This window comes from Bacillus rossius, chromosome 7 (genome assembly GCF_032445375.1).
Source record: "Bacillus rossius redtenbacheri isolate Brsri chromosome 7, Brsri_v3, whole genome shotgun sequence".
Classification (NCBI taxonomy): Eukaryota; Metazoa; Arthropoda; class Insecta; order Phasmatodea; family Bacillidae; genus Bacillus; species Bacillus rossius.
This window is the reverse complement of record NC_086335.1, coordinates 37,030,438-37,048,270: the sequence shown is the minus strand read 5'-3', so window position 1 is coordinate 37,048,270 and position 17,833 is coordinate 37,030,438. Positions and strand designations below refer to the sequence as shown.

The window sequence follows — 17,833 nt, the reverse complement described above, 5'->3', positions numbered from 1 at the left end:
CATTATTAAGGTATGGTTGAGCTAGATTAATTTTTAGTTTCTGGGAATCTGTAGCTGGCAAGGATACTCATGAGAGTGTCTAGGAGTAGCAATGTGTTTATTTTAATATCAGTTCTCACTTGAAAGTAACAATTTTGTTAATTGCTTACATGTATAACATATAAATTGATTGAAAGTGTTTTTGCTGCAACAAAGTAAAAATAAAAGTGGTGAATTGGTTCTGCCTTTTAATCATGTAGCTGAGTTTATTGAATCATGGTTTTTGGTACCTCTACATTTTCATGTCAAGTGTTTGGTTAATATAACCTAAACATAGTTGATACTAATAAAATACATTTTGTTTGTTGGAAAAACACTCATCTGCTGGTCATTTACCTACAACCATAAAAATAAATAATAAGTAATTAAATACAGCATAAGTTATGACAAATATAATACTGAATTTCTTTTCCTTTTATTAAACTTGAAGTTTAGATGCAGTGGCAAAAATTGGCCCTTAGCCTAGTAGAGAGACTGGTCATAGGAAACACAAATTGAGACTTCACTTAAGTAAGGGAAACAAAGTAACACTAAATTACTTTAAATTTCTCAGTTATGTAAGTAATTTTTAACAAAATGTTTTATCAAAAATATTTATAACCAAAGGTTATATGTTAATTGCAAATCATGATCACTCAATATTAAATTGTTGAATATTTCTAAATCTCATTTTCGAATCGGAAGTATTTCAATAATATTGATTTTTGTTCTTTTTATATCGTAATCTCATTGTTTAAGCGTTATATTACTTTACTTTTATTTTAAAGTGTTTGTGTAAAGTCAGCACTATACATATTTTTAAGGTGAAATATTTACAAGAATTATTCTTGATTAAAAATTACATTAGGATAAATAATTGTAATGGAAATTTTAAACAAATATCATTTCAGGTTTTTCCGCTTATAAAACTAATAAAGTATGCTATAAAAAGTCTCTTTTACAGATGTTTGTTAATTCTGTAGCTCTAAAACTAATAAATCATTTATACATACCTATCACAAAATCGTCACATTATTTTGAACTAAAAGTCAGGTTTCACTGTTAAAAATATAGTTTTTTTTTTCACTTTTCAGTTCAGTCACAACTGAAATAATAACAGGACACTCATGCGGACGTGGAGAAGTAGGCTTGATCACGTTGCGGGTGGGGGGCGGGAGGAACTTCATGAGGGGACATCACATCACATCGAGGTTGGCTGGCATCTGGAACAGTTCATGTGCATATGTTACAACACCGCTCACACAGGGGAAAAAAACAAATATTACCTTCCAAATGGTACATTAAGTATTTTTATATTTAATGGTCCATGTAGGTGAGAATTTATTTATATGTTGTGTGCAATATTTGACATGTTAATAATTGAAAAAAAAAGTGTGAATGACCCCTCCATACTTTTCTGTCAGGATAGTAACACAAATATTTGGCTATAATGAAGTTAAAAGTTATTTTCTTACTGATGTGGTGTCAGTATATATATATATATATATATATATATATATATATATATATGTGTGTGTGTGTGTGTGTGTGTGTGTGTGTGTTAATATATTCATTTCTTCATTATGACATTATTACGATTCTTCCTAGCGGGTATCTTTCAAGCTATTAAATCAACTTCTGGCATAAGCCTTTAACAGCTGTGGCGTGTTACGCCAGCCAAAAATGCTAAGAAGAGTTACTTCGATTTAAGAACGAGCAATTACTCGATGAACAAGACCTCCCTTGAGTGGCCTTGGATTATGTTGAAATTAATTTTCCGGCTCTACTCTTTTGCGACCCAGGTTTGATCCTGGGTGGACTGAATCACTTTGCTGGTGAAGTATTTTCCAGTTACTTCAATACCATCGCATTCCCTTCATGCTCCTTCGCGTTCTCATTTCATCTTCGCCGGTATAAATAACTCCAGTATCCCGTCCAAGGCCCTTTGCACACGAGCCTATTAAAGCAAGCTTACCAGTATCCCGTCTAAGGCCCTTTGTGCACGAGCCTATTAAAGCAAGCTTACTAGTAGCAGAAACGTTAGAGGCTAATACCGAGCAGCTCCAAGAATTTTTTTTGTGAAAATCTGGCATGGTTTTCCACGTCAGTCCGATAGATAACAGGTTGTATACCCAGTATGAACAATGTAGCTGTTTACTACATGTGGTACCAACGTTATGACAACGAAAATAACTTCAGAATGTCTTAGAAAAACTTAAAAATTCTACATAGTAATTGGAGAGAGGAGAATAGACCTCTTAGTTATTTGAATATCTAAAAAAAAGAAGTGAATCGTTTGACACCAGAAATAATATATGTAACGATTTATCTATAAAATATTTCTGTAGTCACACTCTTGACGCTAGGTTATTTTCACACTATCGCCTGTGTTGCTAGAATAGAGATTCCCGGTATTAGTCCCTAGTTTGTTTGCTAGTAGTCCCCATGCATTCAGCTCGGTGCGAGCTTGCTACATGCTTGAATCGAGATAGCTCAATCTTGACTTACGCTTGAGTTTACCCATACGTCAAGTTTGAATAAAGGGTTTAAGGTTGCAATGAGAACTTGGCTAGCCTCATCCAAGCACGCAAACGCAAGTCTGTGTTGCTATTATAAGAGTGTTGGGCTTAAAACAGGCTTGCTGTGGCGAACTTTCACAGCAAGTCTGATCCGATTCAAACCCAAATTGTGTGCATGTTGTCCTAAGCCATGATTCATAACCCAGCTTATTTCTTCGCCTATACGATTCTGAACACCCTCAGACTGCAACAAGGCATGCCCGCGCCAGCGGTGTCTTCTTTGTGATTGGTGGCCGTCTGCAAGAGAATCAATTTGCCTTCTTTGGCCGGGCCATTCAGGACGCGTTTGCTTCCACGCTATATCACTGTGATTCGTATAAACATGCACCTGGTAAGAATCTCAAAAAAATCACGAAACACGGTAGATGCTACAGTGTATTAACTGTCGGCTAGTCTCGAAATCTTTCCGCGAAAAAATACATGTACCTACTAATTAACATTCTGAAGAAAAAACATAGTCGGCTGTATGTTTCGTTACCTCCTACGATATATTTCGGAGTGTTGATTTATGGAAGGGCGAATTTTCTACGTCACCGCAGTACCAACTTCCAGCTACCGACAAGAGAGGGATACATCCCTGACATTGAACAAGGGGTGGTCAGGTATGCGTGGTTACACGTCGACCGGGTGAAGTGGTTTTTACTTTTCCGCTCAGTGTTGGCTAGACGCCACTGGCATTGGCTGAAGTGTTAGTGTCTGCATTGCGAAAGCAGTTTTTAAATGATTGTATTTCATGGAAGTGACTGTGTTTAACGACGGATATTCTAACTAATACTTGGTACAGCCTCGAATAACCGAGTTAATGTAGACTTCGACCACATCGGAAGAGTAAAATACCTGATCTCATAAATAAAAAAAAACATTCTTGGTTTTCAGCTGGCCCAGAATTAACATTTAAGGGGGGTTATGTTATTCAGTTTTTTTTTCAGTGTGGATTCTTTCATATCACTACAATATTTGGCCAACCAGTAAATGCCGTATTCGAGGTTAGTTTTCTTAAGGCTTTCGTCAACGGTTAGCTCATTTTATAGGTCCTCAAGGAAATGTTTCAACAATCTTTGCCGGTTCATTTCATAGAATGCTGACTTTCACGCTAGAAATTTAAACTATTTGATTTTAAAATTTACGCTTGTACTTGCTTTTGAACAGTTCCATATATATATATATATATATATATATATATATATATATATATATATATATATATGTGAATACACAGAAATAGCAAGTAAAACATTTACTTATGACTATGATAAAATGCAAACAACTCTTCAAATTACTTATTATGATCAGTTGCACCTTAAAATATTCTAGAATATTCCACCGAATATTGTCAGTTCAAATTCTTTTTAAATTGAGCCATTAATTGTTATTTCAGAGGTGGCAGAGCTCCAAGTAGTTGAAACAGTTGGTCTCCGAATGCTTCGGGCCGGCTCGGTGGCACAGGGGCAGCAGAGCAGAGCAGTGACGTCACCTGGGCGCTCGGCCGACTCAGTAGCCGCAGACGAGCGCGGCCTCCGACACGTCCTCCTCGCCGGCCTGGCGCAGCGACACGGTGACGGAGTTGTCGAACTGGCCGCTGGACACCAGCCGCACCGTCGTCACCTCGCACAGGATCGTCTCCAGCGTGCTGCCTGCAACCACCCGGAGACACCCACCCCCCTGCACGTGCCTGCTCCCCTCGAGGTGGCCTGCTGACAGTGGGGCTCTTGACAACACGTGTATTCACAATAACCAACCGTGCTACTGACACTCATGAGCCTGTGTGGTTGCTCACACACAGTAACATACTGTCTTCACTGGTATTTGGTAATTTATTTATTTGTTTCATTTTTGTATATATTTGCATTTATATCCATATGTATATGTGCAAAGATAAAGGTACCTGTATATATAATTGTTTATGCATATTTATGAGTATATTCATATGTAAGTGAATAAACTTTTATGAATGTGAATATTAATGTATATATATATAAATATCATATATACTTTCCCATTACTCCACCGGTACTTTCAGCATAGCAGTCTCTTGCTACCTACCATGATAAATCTCTTAAATTAGCTGTTTCGTCCACCAAATATTTACTCTAGCGTTATTTGCGAGGTGTTTAATGTCACTCATAAATTCCAAAAGTTTACAATATCTTTATTGTAGTATATCAGACTATTTCTTGGCAACTGCTTTCCAAAAGAATCCTTAGTAAAAGTACAGAAATATTTTTTTTTTTTTTTGTATTTTATAGACATTCCTTGGTCCAATCTCCTCATTGTGTGAGGACACCTTAGTGTTCACAGCTACCTGAATTCCCTTGTGAGCTAACCACAACCTCATGGACAGCTAAGTTGCTTTATACCCGTTACGAATGCCATGAATCAGGTTTGTACTGGGCTACACTCAGAAGGTGGTTCTACAATGATTCGTAGGTTGTAACATTCGTGGCTTTCCTGGTGATGTACTTTTTTTCCAGCTCAGCTTTAATAACTGTGACTCAGATTAACTTTCTCAAGCTTGCAATAAGCTTGAATAAGGCTGGCCACTTTGTCATGGTGACCATAAATCCAGCTGGATGTAAACGTTTTTGTTTCTACTTGAATCGTAAAATGTTTTTTTAAAGAACCAATCACGAACTAACGAAAAAAGAGTATGTGGAACGTGAAATAGTTCTTCATTAACAGGACAAAATGGTTATTTTCCCAAGTATATATGTAAACATTTGCAGTTAATACAAAGATGAAAACAGGAACTAAGTGTAAGTTAGTTGTTCTGAGCGTTGTAGTGTATCGTCAGTGCAGCCTGGGTAGTTGTGGCAGTCGTATTCATACGATTCGAATTTTGTGCAAATTTAACGACTAGCATTCTAAAACTCTCAGAACTATCCAACAATTTCAGATACGACATTATGACTACGACCATACAACTCACTGTAAAACCAGCTTCGAGATAAAATGACTGTAAGTTAATTTAACATTTATTTTACTACGTACAATGGACTACATGTTTTTATAAACAATGACGTCTGCGTTTGCTTACAATTTTTAATTCTCTTAGACCTGTGGTTTTTTGTTTTACTTTTCTAAATGCACTTGTAATAATTGTTTATTGCGATTTTTTTAAATTTAATTGTGTTATGAATGAATTTTTTTGGCAATACCGACACGGAAAATATAATTTTAATAAATTGTGCCTCTGCTGCGCGAACTGCCAAGGTTTATTCAAGAGCCATCGATCAAGTTTCGCATTAAAACTCGGAAGTAGGAAGCGCTTTAATATGTTAATTATAGGAACAACGCACCAAGTATTTACACTGTGCCACGTGGTTTTGACAGTTAAATTGGCAAACAAAACCGTTCGATGTCGGGACCACAAATTGATTAGCGCGCAGCTAGACTGTTCGTTCTCCCCTTAGTATTCACTCTGATAACCAAGCCTACCTGTAATTTTAACTGTACTTCTGAAATATATATATATATACACATACATATATATATATATATACACACATACATATATATACACACTTTCTGCAGCACAGTACAATCTACTCTTATCCAGCAAAACTTTCTTGTCCAAAGTTGATAGGACTTACTTGATGTATGTATAGGATCCGATATAATTTTGTAACATACACGAGTCATCTGACTTTTATTTCCTTAAAAAAAATGCACTCCTAAAACCATAGAATGTGCGGGAACCAGACCGAATAAGTGGAAGCTGTAGCACAAAGGACAACGAAAGCCTGTGTAATAACAATTAAGGCCCAGCAAAAGCCTTATAATTTCGTCGTGTTTACAGATAAACAGTTTGGTTTAAAAGTTTTAATGTTAAATAATTTATTTAAATGATCTTACAAAATAAACAAAGTATCTTAATATTTAGTAAGCTGTTGATTGTTGAAATTCAAATAATTTCAATTTGTTATATTTTTTAAATTCTACAAATACGATTTTATATCAATCTTATAGTTATTTTGTAGTTCAAATTCCAAGTTCACTACAATTGTGCATTTATCACACGAATATACTTTCTCACAGCTGAAAATTTGCATTTTTTTTTCTTACCAATGTTTCAATAAAGCACATTTTTTTTCTTCCAAAAATTACAATAATATTACGCTCTGCCTACATTATCGTAAGAGGAATTATGTTGTAAATCATGTACCCGCATACATAGACTTCAACTGGAAATTCTGCTATAATATTTTCTATCAACTCTTTCTGGCACGCATAACAAACTCATAACATTTCCCACGCACATAAAAATAGATTATTTCTGAATACCGCCTGGGTTCCCAGGTCATTTATTATTATTAAGTTTGTGTTTATTTTACTGGGTAAACCACTTCGTTAAGCTTACCACGTTTTGATTACTTTTAAATTAGAAGCAATTATAAATTATTTCGACTTGTGCAGTGTTTTGTTCAGAAAAAAAAATACTTGACAAATTTACTGCATATTTTAACTGCTTCTTGCAATTTTTATTTCGTGCATGAGAGCTAAAGGCAGACAGTAAAATTCTACCGGTAATTCATTAATTGAAATGTACGAATAACAATGTGATTAAATCCAAACATCCCTAAGAAACGCAATAAACGCAATGAAATGCTAGAAAACTGCACTAAGTTCTATATACGGTTTCATGACTTACATAATATTTATTGCTAGATTTTAAAAGTTGGATTATATGTGCCTAATTATTTTAAATGAGAATTAAATGTTTAGATTATTTATCTCCCGCTTCATTGAGCGTGAATAAAGTCACACTTTCTCCTTTAAGGAGAGAATTTTGAAACATCATCAAAAACACAATATTTCATTTGGTTGTTAAATATAAAAATTTTTAATTTATGTTTCGTAAGATCTAACTGTATACAAAGACTTAATTTAATAAAATTATTTCAGTTTTCGCATAAAAAAACAGATAAAATGCTTAAAAATGATCAAACACTAGCTTCTTATTTATTAGAGTAAACAAAAGTTTAAAAAATAGTTTACCCCCTGGGATGGAATAAGAAGAATTGCTAACTTTATTTTCTGCGTAAAATATGTATAGAAAAAGTCACTCCTACCACTTTGATGTGAAAGTGGGTGATATTTTCTACTTTAATAATACCAAACATATCTACATTAGTTTATAGAACCTAGTGTATTCCGATATATGTTTGATTTTTACAAAACTGAACTAACCACTTTTACACCTAATTAAGAAAGAAAAATTTAAAAAAAATATTCAATTATATGGACAGTCATACAAATCTGTACATTTGTGTGGTTTCATGCCCAATTTATTTCATCGAGTTAAATAAGATTTAGAGACGTTTTATTTTATTATAAAACAAAATTTACTTTTCTCACCCTCTTACGGTCTAATCGAAATTTTTGGGAAACTTAATACGCAACCATTTTGTCAGTTTTACTAATGTTCTATTTATTGTTTGTCACAATAATGATAAAAAGATAACAATTTTACTTTTACGCCAAACTTAAGTTTTATTTAACTCTAGAGAAAATATTTTGAACATTTTTAAAGAGGAGTTAGCACTTTTTTTTTATGTTTTTATGTATTTACAATGTATGCGTTCATCTTGATTAATTATTGAGATATGATTTTTCTATAAAATAAAGAACAAAACTGACCTAATTTTTATTGTTGATATGTTATATATAATTATACTACGTTGTTAATAATAATATATGATGTCGGCATGATTACAAGGTAAAAATGTGAACCCAATTTTTCTGTACATGGTCTTTGCCATGTTGGTTAGACACTCAAAACATTTATTATCACATAAAGTGTAACCATTAATGGCGTATGTCGAAAGAAAAAATCTCAAATTAATCTTCCACATATCAAGACACATTCAAAGAAGAACGTAACGAAATAAATCAAAGTAAAAGACTAAAATGTAGGGAATCGTTACCTAACTGTACATAGCAATGTGAAATAACCGACATAATTAGAAAAGAACAGTTTGGAAATTAAATAAAACCACATAAACCGAAATGAATCGAAACCTTATTTATTAAACAAAAGTAGTATTTGCATTGTGCAAACGGTTTGAAATGACTGTTTAACGAGTGACATTCCAATTCATACCTACTCACCATCATGAGTCGTGGGCAAGCACCATCTCCACAATGTTTTGGCTGGAACGATATGGTGTTGGCGAGGTAAAAAGTGACTTCAACCAAACACACTGGTGACTAATACCGGACAGCTTTATACCTACTAACAGCACAGGGATAGTGTAGAAAATAACTATTGGCAAACGGCGTGGCTACAAAAATATTTTAAATATAAATTGTTAAATTATTTATTAAAATTTATGTTGTCAAACGATTAAAAAATTTTTAAAATATATTTGAAGCACTGGAGGTTTATTTCACCCATAAATCTGTATAATTCTAAAATAAGTTTTTTATAAGAATAAGAAAGTTAGTTTTGTTGTCATAGTGTTGGTTCCATATGTACTAAACAGTTACACTGCTCATACCATGGAGGTAAGGACTAGACCACGGCCTTAGACCAATACCTCCATGGTTCATACTGGGCATGCCGTCTGCTGTCTATCGGACTGACATGGAAACAACGCTAGGTTTTCACACAAAAATTTTTGGAGCTGTTTAGTGTAAGTCTCTAGCACGCTCATATAGATAGGTCTGGCAACTTCCTATTATTTGCCTCGGCGCGTCACGGCATAGTGAAGTTCGCGGCGGCGGGCGAACTAACGGCTCTAGTAGTAGGGGAACCCATCATTAACATTTTGTTAAATGAGAGTTTCGTATATGAATATCAATGCTAAAATTAAGAGGATTATATGTTGGCCTTTAGGTTATGATAAAAAGGAACTTCTGCTTGCCTATATTTAAAAAAAATTGGTTGTCTGTAAAGTCGGTTTACGGACGATAGTTTAACGTGACAACGTCATAACAAAAAAGTTGATGAAATGATCGATCCAGAAGAAAAGGAAATACCATATTCGGCCTGAGACTGAGCCGTAATAGGTTTTTGCAACCAAACCATTTAGGCATTAAAAATATTATACTTATTCTTTGAGGAAGATTTTTTTTTAATTTTTCTATCCTTTGTATAATAAAATCTACCTCTACATAATTTTATGAATGAAGTTGAATAATTTTTATTGAATTATCACTATTTTGTATGGATACAAAGGAGTGAAATGAAATGTACAATTTAATTAATAATTTTACTTTTATTTGCATTCATTAATTCAAATCTATTTATTACTTTTGAAATGTTGCATGCGCCATATTTATTTTTACAAGTACAAAAAAATTTCGCAGCTGCTGGGATTTGAATCGACAACCTTTGGATTGCTGACCGCTCGGCCACGAGGCCATACTTAAAAAATAATAGTTTCAGATGTTATATAGAATTTATAAAAATTTTGTTCACGGTAGGGGAATAATATTATTTCTTTTTTATAACACGATTTTATAACAAATACGCATCCCAAATACTCCAAACTTATTTATAATGTGCTACAATATATTTTTTTTAATTGTGCAAAAGATCCCGGGTGTAAATTGAATTATTATGTGTAACTGTAAAACACCATTTTTGGTTCAAAACGTATTTGAATATTCAACATTACTTTTAAATAACCGTACCGATTGTGCTGAAAATCGGTGGACAATCGTTAAATTACATAATACTAATAATTCAAACGACGAAAATATGATGGAAAAGTCAAATCGATGGTTGTTCCAATCGAGTGGAAGAGAGATGCCACGCATGCGTACAATGAGCATGAAGAGAGATGCCAAGCATGCATACATTGAGCAAACAGGACACATCCGTAGTGGGACACTTTTTCTTGCGTGCAGCCGGCGTTGATCGATTTATTAGACGTTGTCACGACAAAAAGAATCACTCTATCTACGAAATCACATTTGAAAGAATTAAACTTGCTCGAAAATTAAAATGTATAGCAAAATATATATTTTTAAAATTTAAACATGCAATTAACATTAATACATGCTTTCTCATGGGAGATCTCAGTTTGTTTGGGATCAGCATTTCAACACTCAAACTTTTGACTGACAATAGTGGCGAAGTTACATGTTGTTACTAATAATCATTTAAACCCCTATAAAACTTCCAAATAATTTAGAAATCCTAAACTGTAACCAAAGTCTAAAACTAAATATTAGTTTTAAGAAGTATGCAAAATTTTATGCGAAACTCCCATTTAACACTATGTTAATAATCGGTTCAACTGCTACTAGCGCCGCTAGTTCGCGGGCCACCGCAAGCTTAGAGAATGAAGGTGAATTGCCATTTCTTTCTCTATGTCCGTGGTCTCTGGTGTAATTGCTTCAACCAGGGAAGCCTTCATTTCACAGACGAGAGAGCCACACCCGAAGTTCCCCGAAGTTCATGCTCGCTTTTTTTTTTCCGTTGTATCTCATTGTATAAACCGGTGTGGCATTAAAATTTGCGGTCGATTAGGATAGGTTAGATAGATTATAAATATGTACTTTAAAACATTGTGGATGGTTGGTTATATTAGGTAAGTATAGCTACAATAAAAATATTTACAAAAAAAAAAAAAAAAAAAAAAAACCGAAGATGCACGATCGGGAGTTCGGCTCTCTCGTCTGTGAAAAGAAGGCTTCCCCTTCAACCAGGGGCGTAGCCAGGATTTGTGTATGGGGGGTGTTAAGAAGCATGCCGCCCCCACCCTCTCGTATTAAAGCGGGGGATCCGGGGGTCCTCCCCCGGGAAAATTTGGATTTTAAGGTGTAAAATAGTGCTATTTTAGCAGTTTTCGGTACTTAAATTTAAATATTGTAATGGTAAAAATTTTATTAATTTTAATATGAAATTTGTTTGAGTGATGAATAAGAAATTAATTAAAGATTTGGTGCTAAGGGGTGGGGGGGGGGGGGTTGAACCCCTAACCCCCCCACCCCCCTGGCTGCGCCACTGCCTTCAACCACGCCGCAGCGCGCCGTCTGCCGACAGTTCCCCAACTCCGCGGATGGGACAGGCGAAAGGGAGCCCACGCCGAGCTTCAATAACCCGCCGCGCAGGTGGCGCCACGGTCTGACAAGGGGGGGGGGGGGGGAGGGGGCTCCTAATTGGAAGAGCGGTGACCACCGGCGCCGGGGAAGACGTGCTTCGAACAGGAAATTGAGAGAGCGGGTCTCGCCACTTCTTGCTGGCTTCCCCGCGGTCCTTCGAGGGCGCATCCTCGCCACACACGTCGTCCTCGCTACGCGACATACATACACCGGGAGGTCTTCGCCGTTTGGTGGCTAATGCGCAGTCTGAGCAGTTTCAACTCCAAGTATAAATAACAAGTTTTTTTTTGACGTGACAACGTCTAATAAATCGATGAACGGCGGCTGCACGCACGAAAAAAGTGTCCCGTTACGCACATTGTTCCGTTACGCTGTGACCCGTTACGCTCATTGTTTGTTACGCTGTGTCCCGTTACGCTCATTGTTCCGTTACGCTGTAGGCGAGTGCGGTAATAATAGGTTATGTTACAATTGACTAAAAAGTTATGGTGATTCATATAATTGATGATAGATATTTGATAACACTTTATTTATATGAAAACTTGTCCATAATTTTATTTAAACTTTTATAGCTAAACGCCAGTTTTTAAAATTAATTACATGTCATCTACACGTGAACTGTTTCGTCGACTGTTTATAAAGTGAAGTGAAAAGTTAATGTGGTTTTCATTGCTTATTGCAACAATAATCTCGGCATTAAAGTTTAAATATTCTTGCATTTTAAAAATCTGATTACTAGTATAATTTCAAGTATTTATTATTTTATTATTAAAATAAAAATGATTCAATTTTATTCATAAAGTATGCAATCATTTCATCAATGTTTTGTTATGACGTTCTCACGTTAAACTATCGTCCGTAAACAGACTTTACAGACAACCAATTTTTTTTTGTAAATGATTCTTGCACAGCGTAACATTGATAGAAAAAATATATATTTTTTTTTCTTTTGGACATAAGCCATTTCTGGTTACAATGTATGACGTGGAGAAATCTCAATAATGTTGACCTATTAATAATTTTTTTCTTTCGTCTTTTAAGTTTCTATACGACACACAGTCGTATGTACAAAACAATATTTAAAATTTAAAAAAAATAATAAGTTGGAAACGTATAACGTGATCCAGAAACTGGTATTCTCGTTGGACACGAACAATTGTTTTTATTACAATTATAATAGCAAGTATGCAACAATGTGCGTGTGGATAATGTTTCTTTGAAAATAGTGCTACAACCACCGCAAAACTTGTCACTGATGTTTAATGGATTTCTGGAGCAAAAAGCGAGGGAACATAATGTCTGGAATGTAGGGAAAATATAAGTGTTACCACTGGCAGTAGTATAAATATGTTTACATTAAAAACATCCAAATGCTTATTGTTTATCTGGAATATTTTCTCAATTATTTGTTATAATAAGTGGTTTATATTTAATACTTATATTTTTATTTTTATACCTTTTTTAATGCAGCTTATACGTTATATATGTTCTTATAGTCAACATGGTAAAATTTATTCTGGTTCGTTTTCTGTTTATAATGGTTATACTCGTGAATATTTGTGGTGGTTTTTACTTTGGGAAGCACATTAGACCACAAGTCGTATACCATGTGTTTCTAATTTTGATTTTCGTGATCCTGCAAAGCATCCCGAAAAAATAATTTGCAATTAATTTTAGAGTGAAATTAATGTCTGACTTTGGGTCATCTAAAAACCTGCAAAATTCGCGGATTCATTCGGTGATAGGCTAGAATTCAAACACATATACCACTTTGATAATTTTGCTATTGACTTACTGTTCATCTGGACGAATCTCAACCAGTTATAAACCCTCAACCAAAGAAGGATCGAATCACAGACAAACTAGCTGAGACGACTTACAAGTCGGCAGTCAATGAACTTACGTTATTTGCCCGAGTGTACAGTGGTATGTGCAGTCTCTCCTGAAGGCCATCGAAACCGCGAATTTTGCAGGTCTCTAGTCATTGCCCACATTGCAACAGCTTCCCTTGGAGCCTTGTCTTCTGAACTGTCGGGCCCTCGCACATTGTATGTTTCCATTCCTTTTTCTCATTTCTCTTGTTTCAGGGCTTTCCCTGGAAATTCGTGTCAATAGATAAAAAAAATTCGCTGTTTCATTGACCTCCATGATAGACTCCGCAATCCCGCATGAGCTCGGGAAAATGCCAACTGCTCATTGGCTGCTGACTTGTGAAACTTGTGATCTGGGTTGCTTGCTATTTGATCATTCTTTCTTTTGGAGTTATTTTTAATTGGCCCAGAGACCTTATGTTAACATGTGGTCCAATCAAGAGAAACAGAAACAGCTAAACGTGTTTGGCTTCTTGCCTAACGAGAAATTATACCGCGAATTTTTTCCGGTCTCTACCAATAGCGCTCTTCCATTTTATGTTTCGCCTAAAATTTCTTTAACACATATTTACTAAATATTGTCTAAAAAACAGTGAAAAGTCACGCAAATGTTTGTAATCGGCGTTTTTACTTCCGTAACATTTGAGAGCTCACAAATATAATTTAGTAAATTACTGGTGAGAAAATATTTGACAAAACGATAATTCTCATAGAATTATCGGAATCAACCATTTAAGGGAAATTCCCTGATTTTAAGTCTTAGAGAAGAATAATTTATCAGCTAGGCATGTGAGACCGAGCCTAAAAATGTGTGTGTTGGAAACATAAAGACGTAATCCAAATTGAATAAAATTTTAAGTAATTTTTTTTGCTTATTATTAACATTTAAACAATTAAAAATATTACTAAACTGAATGCCTGAAATTAAAAATGATTGAATACAACTAAACTTTTCGATGTAAAATAATTCGCGCCCATAATTTCATTTGTTTTTAAGAATGAATAATTTAAATTGTTATTGTATTATCTACAGTTACTCTTTTACACTGAAATAAAATATTTTTCCTCTCAACCATAACGAAGGAAAATATTTAATTAATCATATTAGTAAATAACTGTATAACTGAAAAATTTTTTGAAATAGATATAGGGTTTTTCGCTTTACATTAGTGATGGAAAAAATTGTGTGATATGAATGGTTGATAATAATATCGATTAATATTAAGAAATATGACTCGTTCTATGTGTAAGAATTTTTTTTCTTTTTACATGTACACTGAATATGTAATTATTTTAATTTTTTCTTTCCCATTAATCGTAAGAGGCAAACTCGTTCTCTGCTCCTTTCTGAGCATTCATTCATAATTGGGGAGTACAATTTACGAAACGTGTTTTATGGAAGATTGATTCCGTGAGTTAAAAAGCTTTGTGGCCCAGCGGGTAAGGTTGAGTCGATTTTCTGTTTCAAGGATCGATGCGTCGATTTTTTTTTACATCGATTCAGCCCATCTGCAGTTTCCATTGGTCCACTTTGAAGAGCCTAGCTGACGTCACTGCCGTTCGGGCTCAATGATTGGCCCTTATCCTCGCCGTGCGGCAGGTGTTTATTGGTTGCCGGCGGGGTACCAGCACGGCGTTCTCTCGTTACGGCTTGTTAACAAGCTACGTTACAGACTATTGCCGACGTATACCGCTGTCGTAAAGAAAGAAAAGTGTTGTATTGCGTCGCACGGAGATGCATAGAGGGGCTTAAGGCGGAGATGTATACTACTCATAGCTTTTTGTTTGCTTGCTTTTACTTAGCTTCCAAAAACTTTCCATAGTTACTGTATCAAAAATAATAATTTGGTTTGCAGGATTTTTTTATTAGTTTATGGAAATTTCATTGTGAAGAGCGTTCATAGTATCTCTTCCAGGTCATTAATGGACGTAACCGCGGGAGTGTATTAGCGTCAAAAACAGACACGTGGGAGCAATGCGCGTTAATGAGTGTTCTGCTGAGTTGCTGGCGTTTATGACGCGAAAACGCCCGGCGAATCTGTTCGCGCGTTGTTGACGGGTTTCCAATAACCAGCGGGAGAACAGGGAAGATTACTGCTTGTCTATTCTGGTCTGCAAACACAACACAACATTATCATTTATTTATTAATTTTTTTAGCTTTTTTAAAAAAAGTCTGGGAGACTAGCTACTAATCTATGGAATTTACATTTTGGTCTTCAAAAAATTATAATTATCATTATTTACTTCAGAATTAAGATTACATTAAAAAATATTTTACTTTTCTTGGCAGCTGTTACGGACACGGGAGATTGATGGAATTTATTATTTTAAAAAAAACTTATTAAAATAAAATGCAAGCCTTTTTTTACGGAAACGTTGACACCGCACAAAATATCACCTCATTATTCAGGCAAATCACAAACTAACCATTTTTCTATATTTTCAAAAATTGTTAACATCTTTTATCATAAATACAAATTTTACCACAAACAGGTTACGTTATTCACATTTTACAAAAAGATTTTATTGTAAACTTACATTTACTATGGTACAGTGATATTAAATAAAGTTGAATTTTTTTTAAGACAATGCAACTGTGTTCTTCAATATATTTTTTCTTATAATCGGAAACACAAACAAAGCCAACGTATAATTTTCTTCCTTCGATCGAGAGGTAGTGGTTTAACCTGTCATCGACTCCTTTCAACCAGCATTAATAATTCATGAATGCAAAGATACGGGAGTAGCGAACGGTGTACTAGCGATACGAAAACAAGAGAATCAAAAGTGTTACGAAAACAAACAAAAAAGCTATGCTAACTCGCGAGTGACCTCTGCCGGCAAAAATCGCAGACACCCGCACAGGCGGGGCAAAAAAAAAAAATCAAAGAGAAATTTCTGCGCAAGAATTTATGTGCTGGACTCAGGAAGTACCACCGTCATTTATAGAAACATAAACGTATGTCAGTGGCTTCTTTATGCAGTGTAAGGCAGGACTTCGCGTTCTTTAAATTATTCGTGCAATGGGGAATTTTGATTTAATGTAATTTTTTGTACAAACGCCATAGCAGATTTGCACTGTTGGTCACGGAAAAAAATTGAGAGATGCAAAATAATAAATAAAAATTAAAACATAAACCCACTAAGAACAAGCCGAAATCAGCTAGTGTAGAACAGATGGACCCAACTATGTACCTAAACAGGTGTTATGGACAACACAACGATGACAGCACAGACAAACACATTCAAACCTAAAACATCAGACAACACAAGAATTCCGTGTAATAAATTTAGTCGTGAAAAAATAACAACACAGTTGAGCACAGTGGGCTAACAACGACAGGACAGTTTCAACAAATGTAGTAAATGCAGACACACAACAAACCTTGACAACGCAGCAAACATACTAACACTATGATGCAAATAAAAAAAGGTATTTAGGGACGAACACAACACAGTAGGTTGCCGGTTTAGTTTCATCGTTAGGGTCTATCTGTTCGACATCAGCTGAATTACACATGTTCTCTTTGAGTTTATGTTTTTTTTGTTTGTTTTGCGTTCTTGAATTTTTTCATGACAAATAGTGCAAAACTGCCATGGCATATATATAAAAAAATTATATTAAACCAAGACAGGAATTTTAACCACGCAAGGAACACAGCTACGCAATAAAACAACATGAAACAAACGCAAGTAAATGACGGTCGTTTATAAAGCTCGGAAGTTGCAAGACGTTGCCAATAATACAACTTGAAATTATTCATGTTTATCAATGAAACATATTAAATTGTCAATGGTTTTGATTAAAAGTGTTACTTGCTTTCAGGGGATAAAAGCAAATATTGTAGTAAGACAATATAGGAAAGTCTTTAAAATCTACGAGACAAATAATGGCAGCGATTCTGGCGGCATGAACTGTACTTAGCTTTGTAAACAATGTTGTTAATACGATATTTTTGAGTTTTTTATTTCATTTTTATTGTTTTTAATGAGTAAATAGTTTACAAACAAATTATTTGCATTTTTTATGGCTTTTTCTACAGTATTTGGTGAAGTGTAAGCGTCCCGAATTTCAGCTGATTGAATGGGTAGAAAGAAAAGTACACAAGTTTAAATTTCGCACGTATGCTTACAGCTCACCCCGCTAGGATCGATGTAATAAATGTGCCTCGTGCCTCCCCCATGTTTACGGACCTGAGTTTCCTTTATTGTCTTCTACAATAATTGGTGAAAGTTAAACAAGTGAAGACGTGATGTACAAAATACAGCAACACCGTGGCCTTCTAATTACATAACGTCTACGTCTTTTAAAA

At 34.9% G+C, this 17,833-nt stretch overlaps 1 protein-coding gene across 2 annotated transcripts in view; it reads right to left on the bottom strand.

Annotated features, from left to right (window-relative positions):
- Nucleotides 1–214: 214 nt before the first annotated feature.
- Nucleotides 215–17,833, bottom strand: part of LOC134533830 (corticotropin-releasing factor-binding protein) — a 138,980-nt gene continuing 121,361 nt past the window's right edge. For both annotated transcript variants that reach the window (XM_063371512.1, XM_063371513.1), the window contains exons 7-8: nt 4,072–4,231; nt 215–1,241 (exon numbers count right to left, since the gene is read on the bottom strand). In XM_063371512.1, the coding sequence (XP_063227582.1) occupies nt 4,089–4,231 (143 nt within the window). In that variant the 3' untranslated portion in view covers nt 215–1,241; nt 4,072–4,088. The remainder of the gene's footprint in view (nt 1,242–4,071; nt 4,232–17,833) is intronic.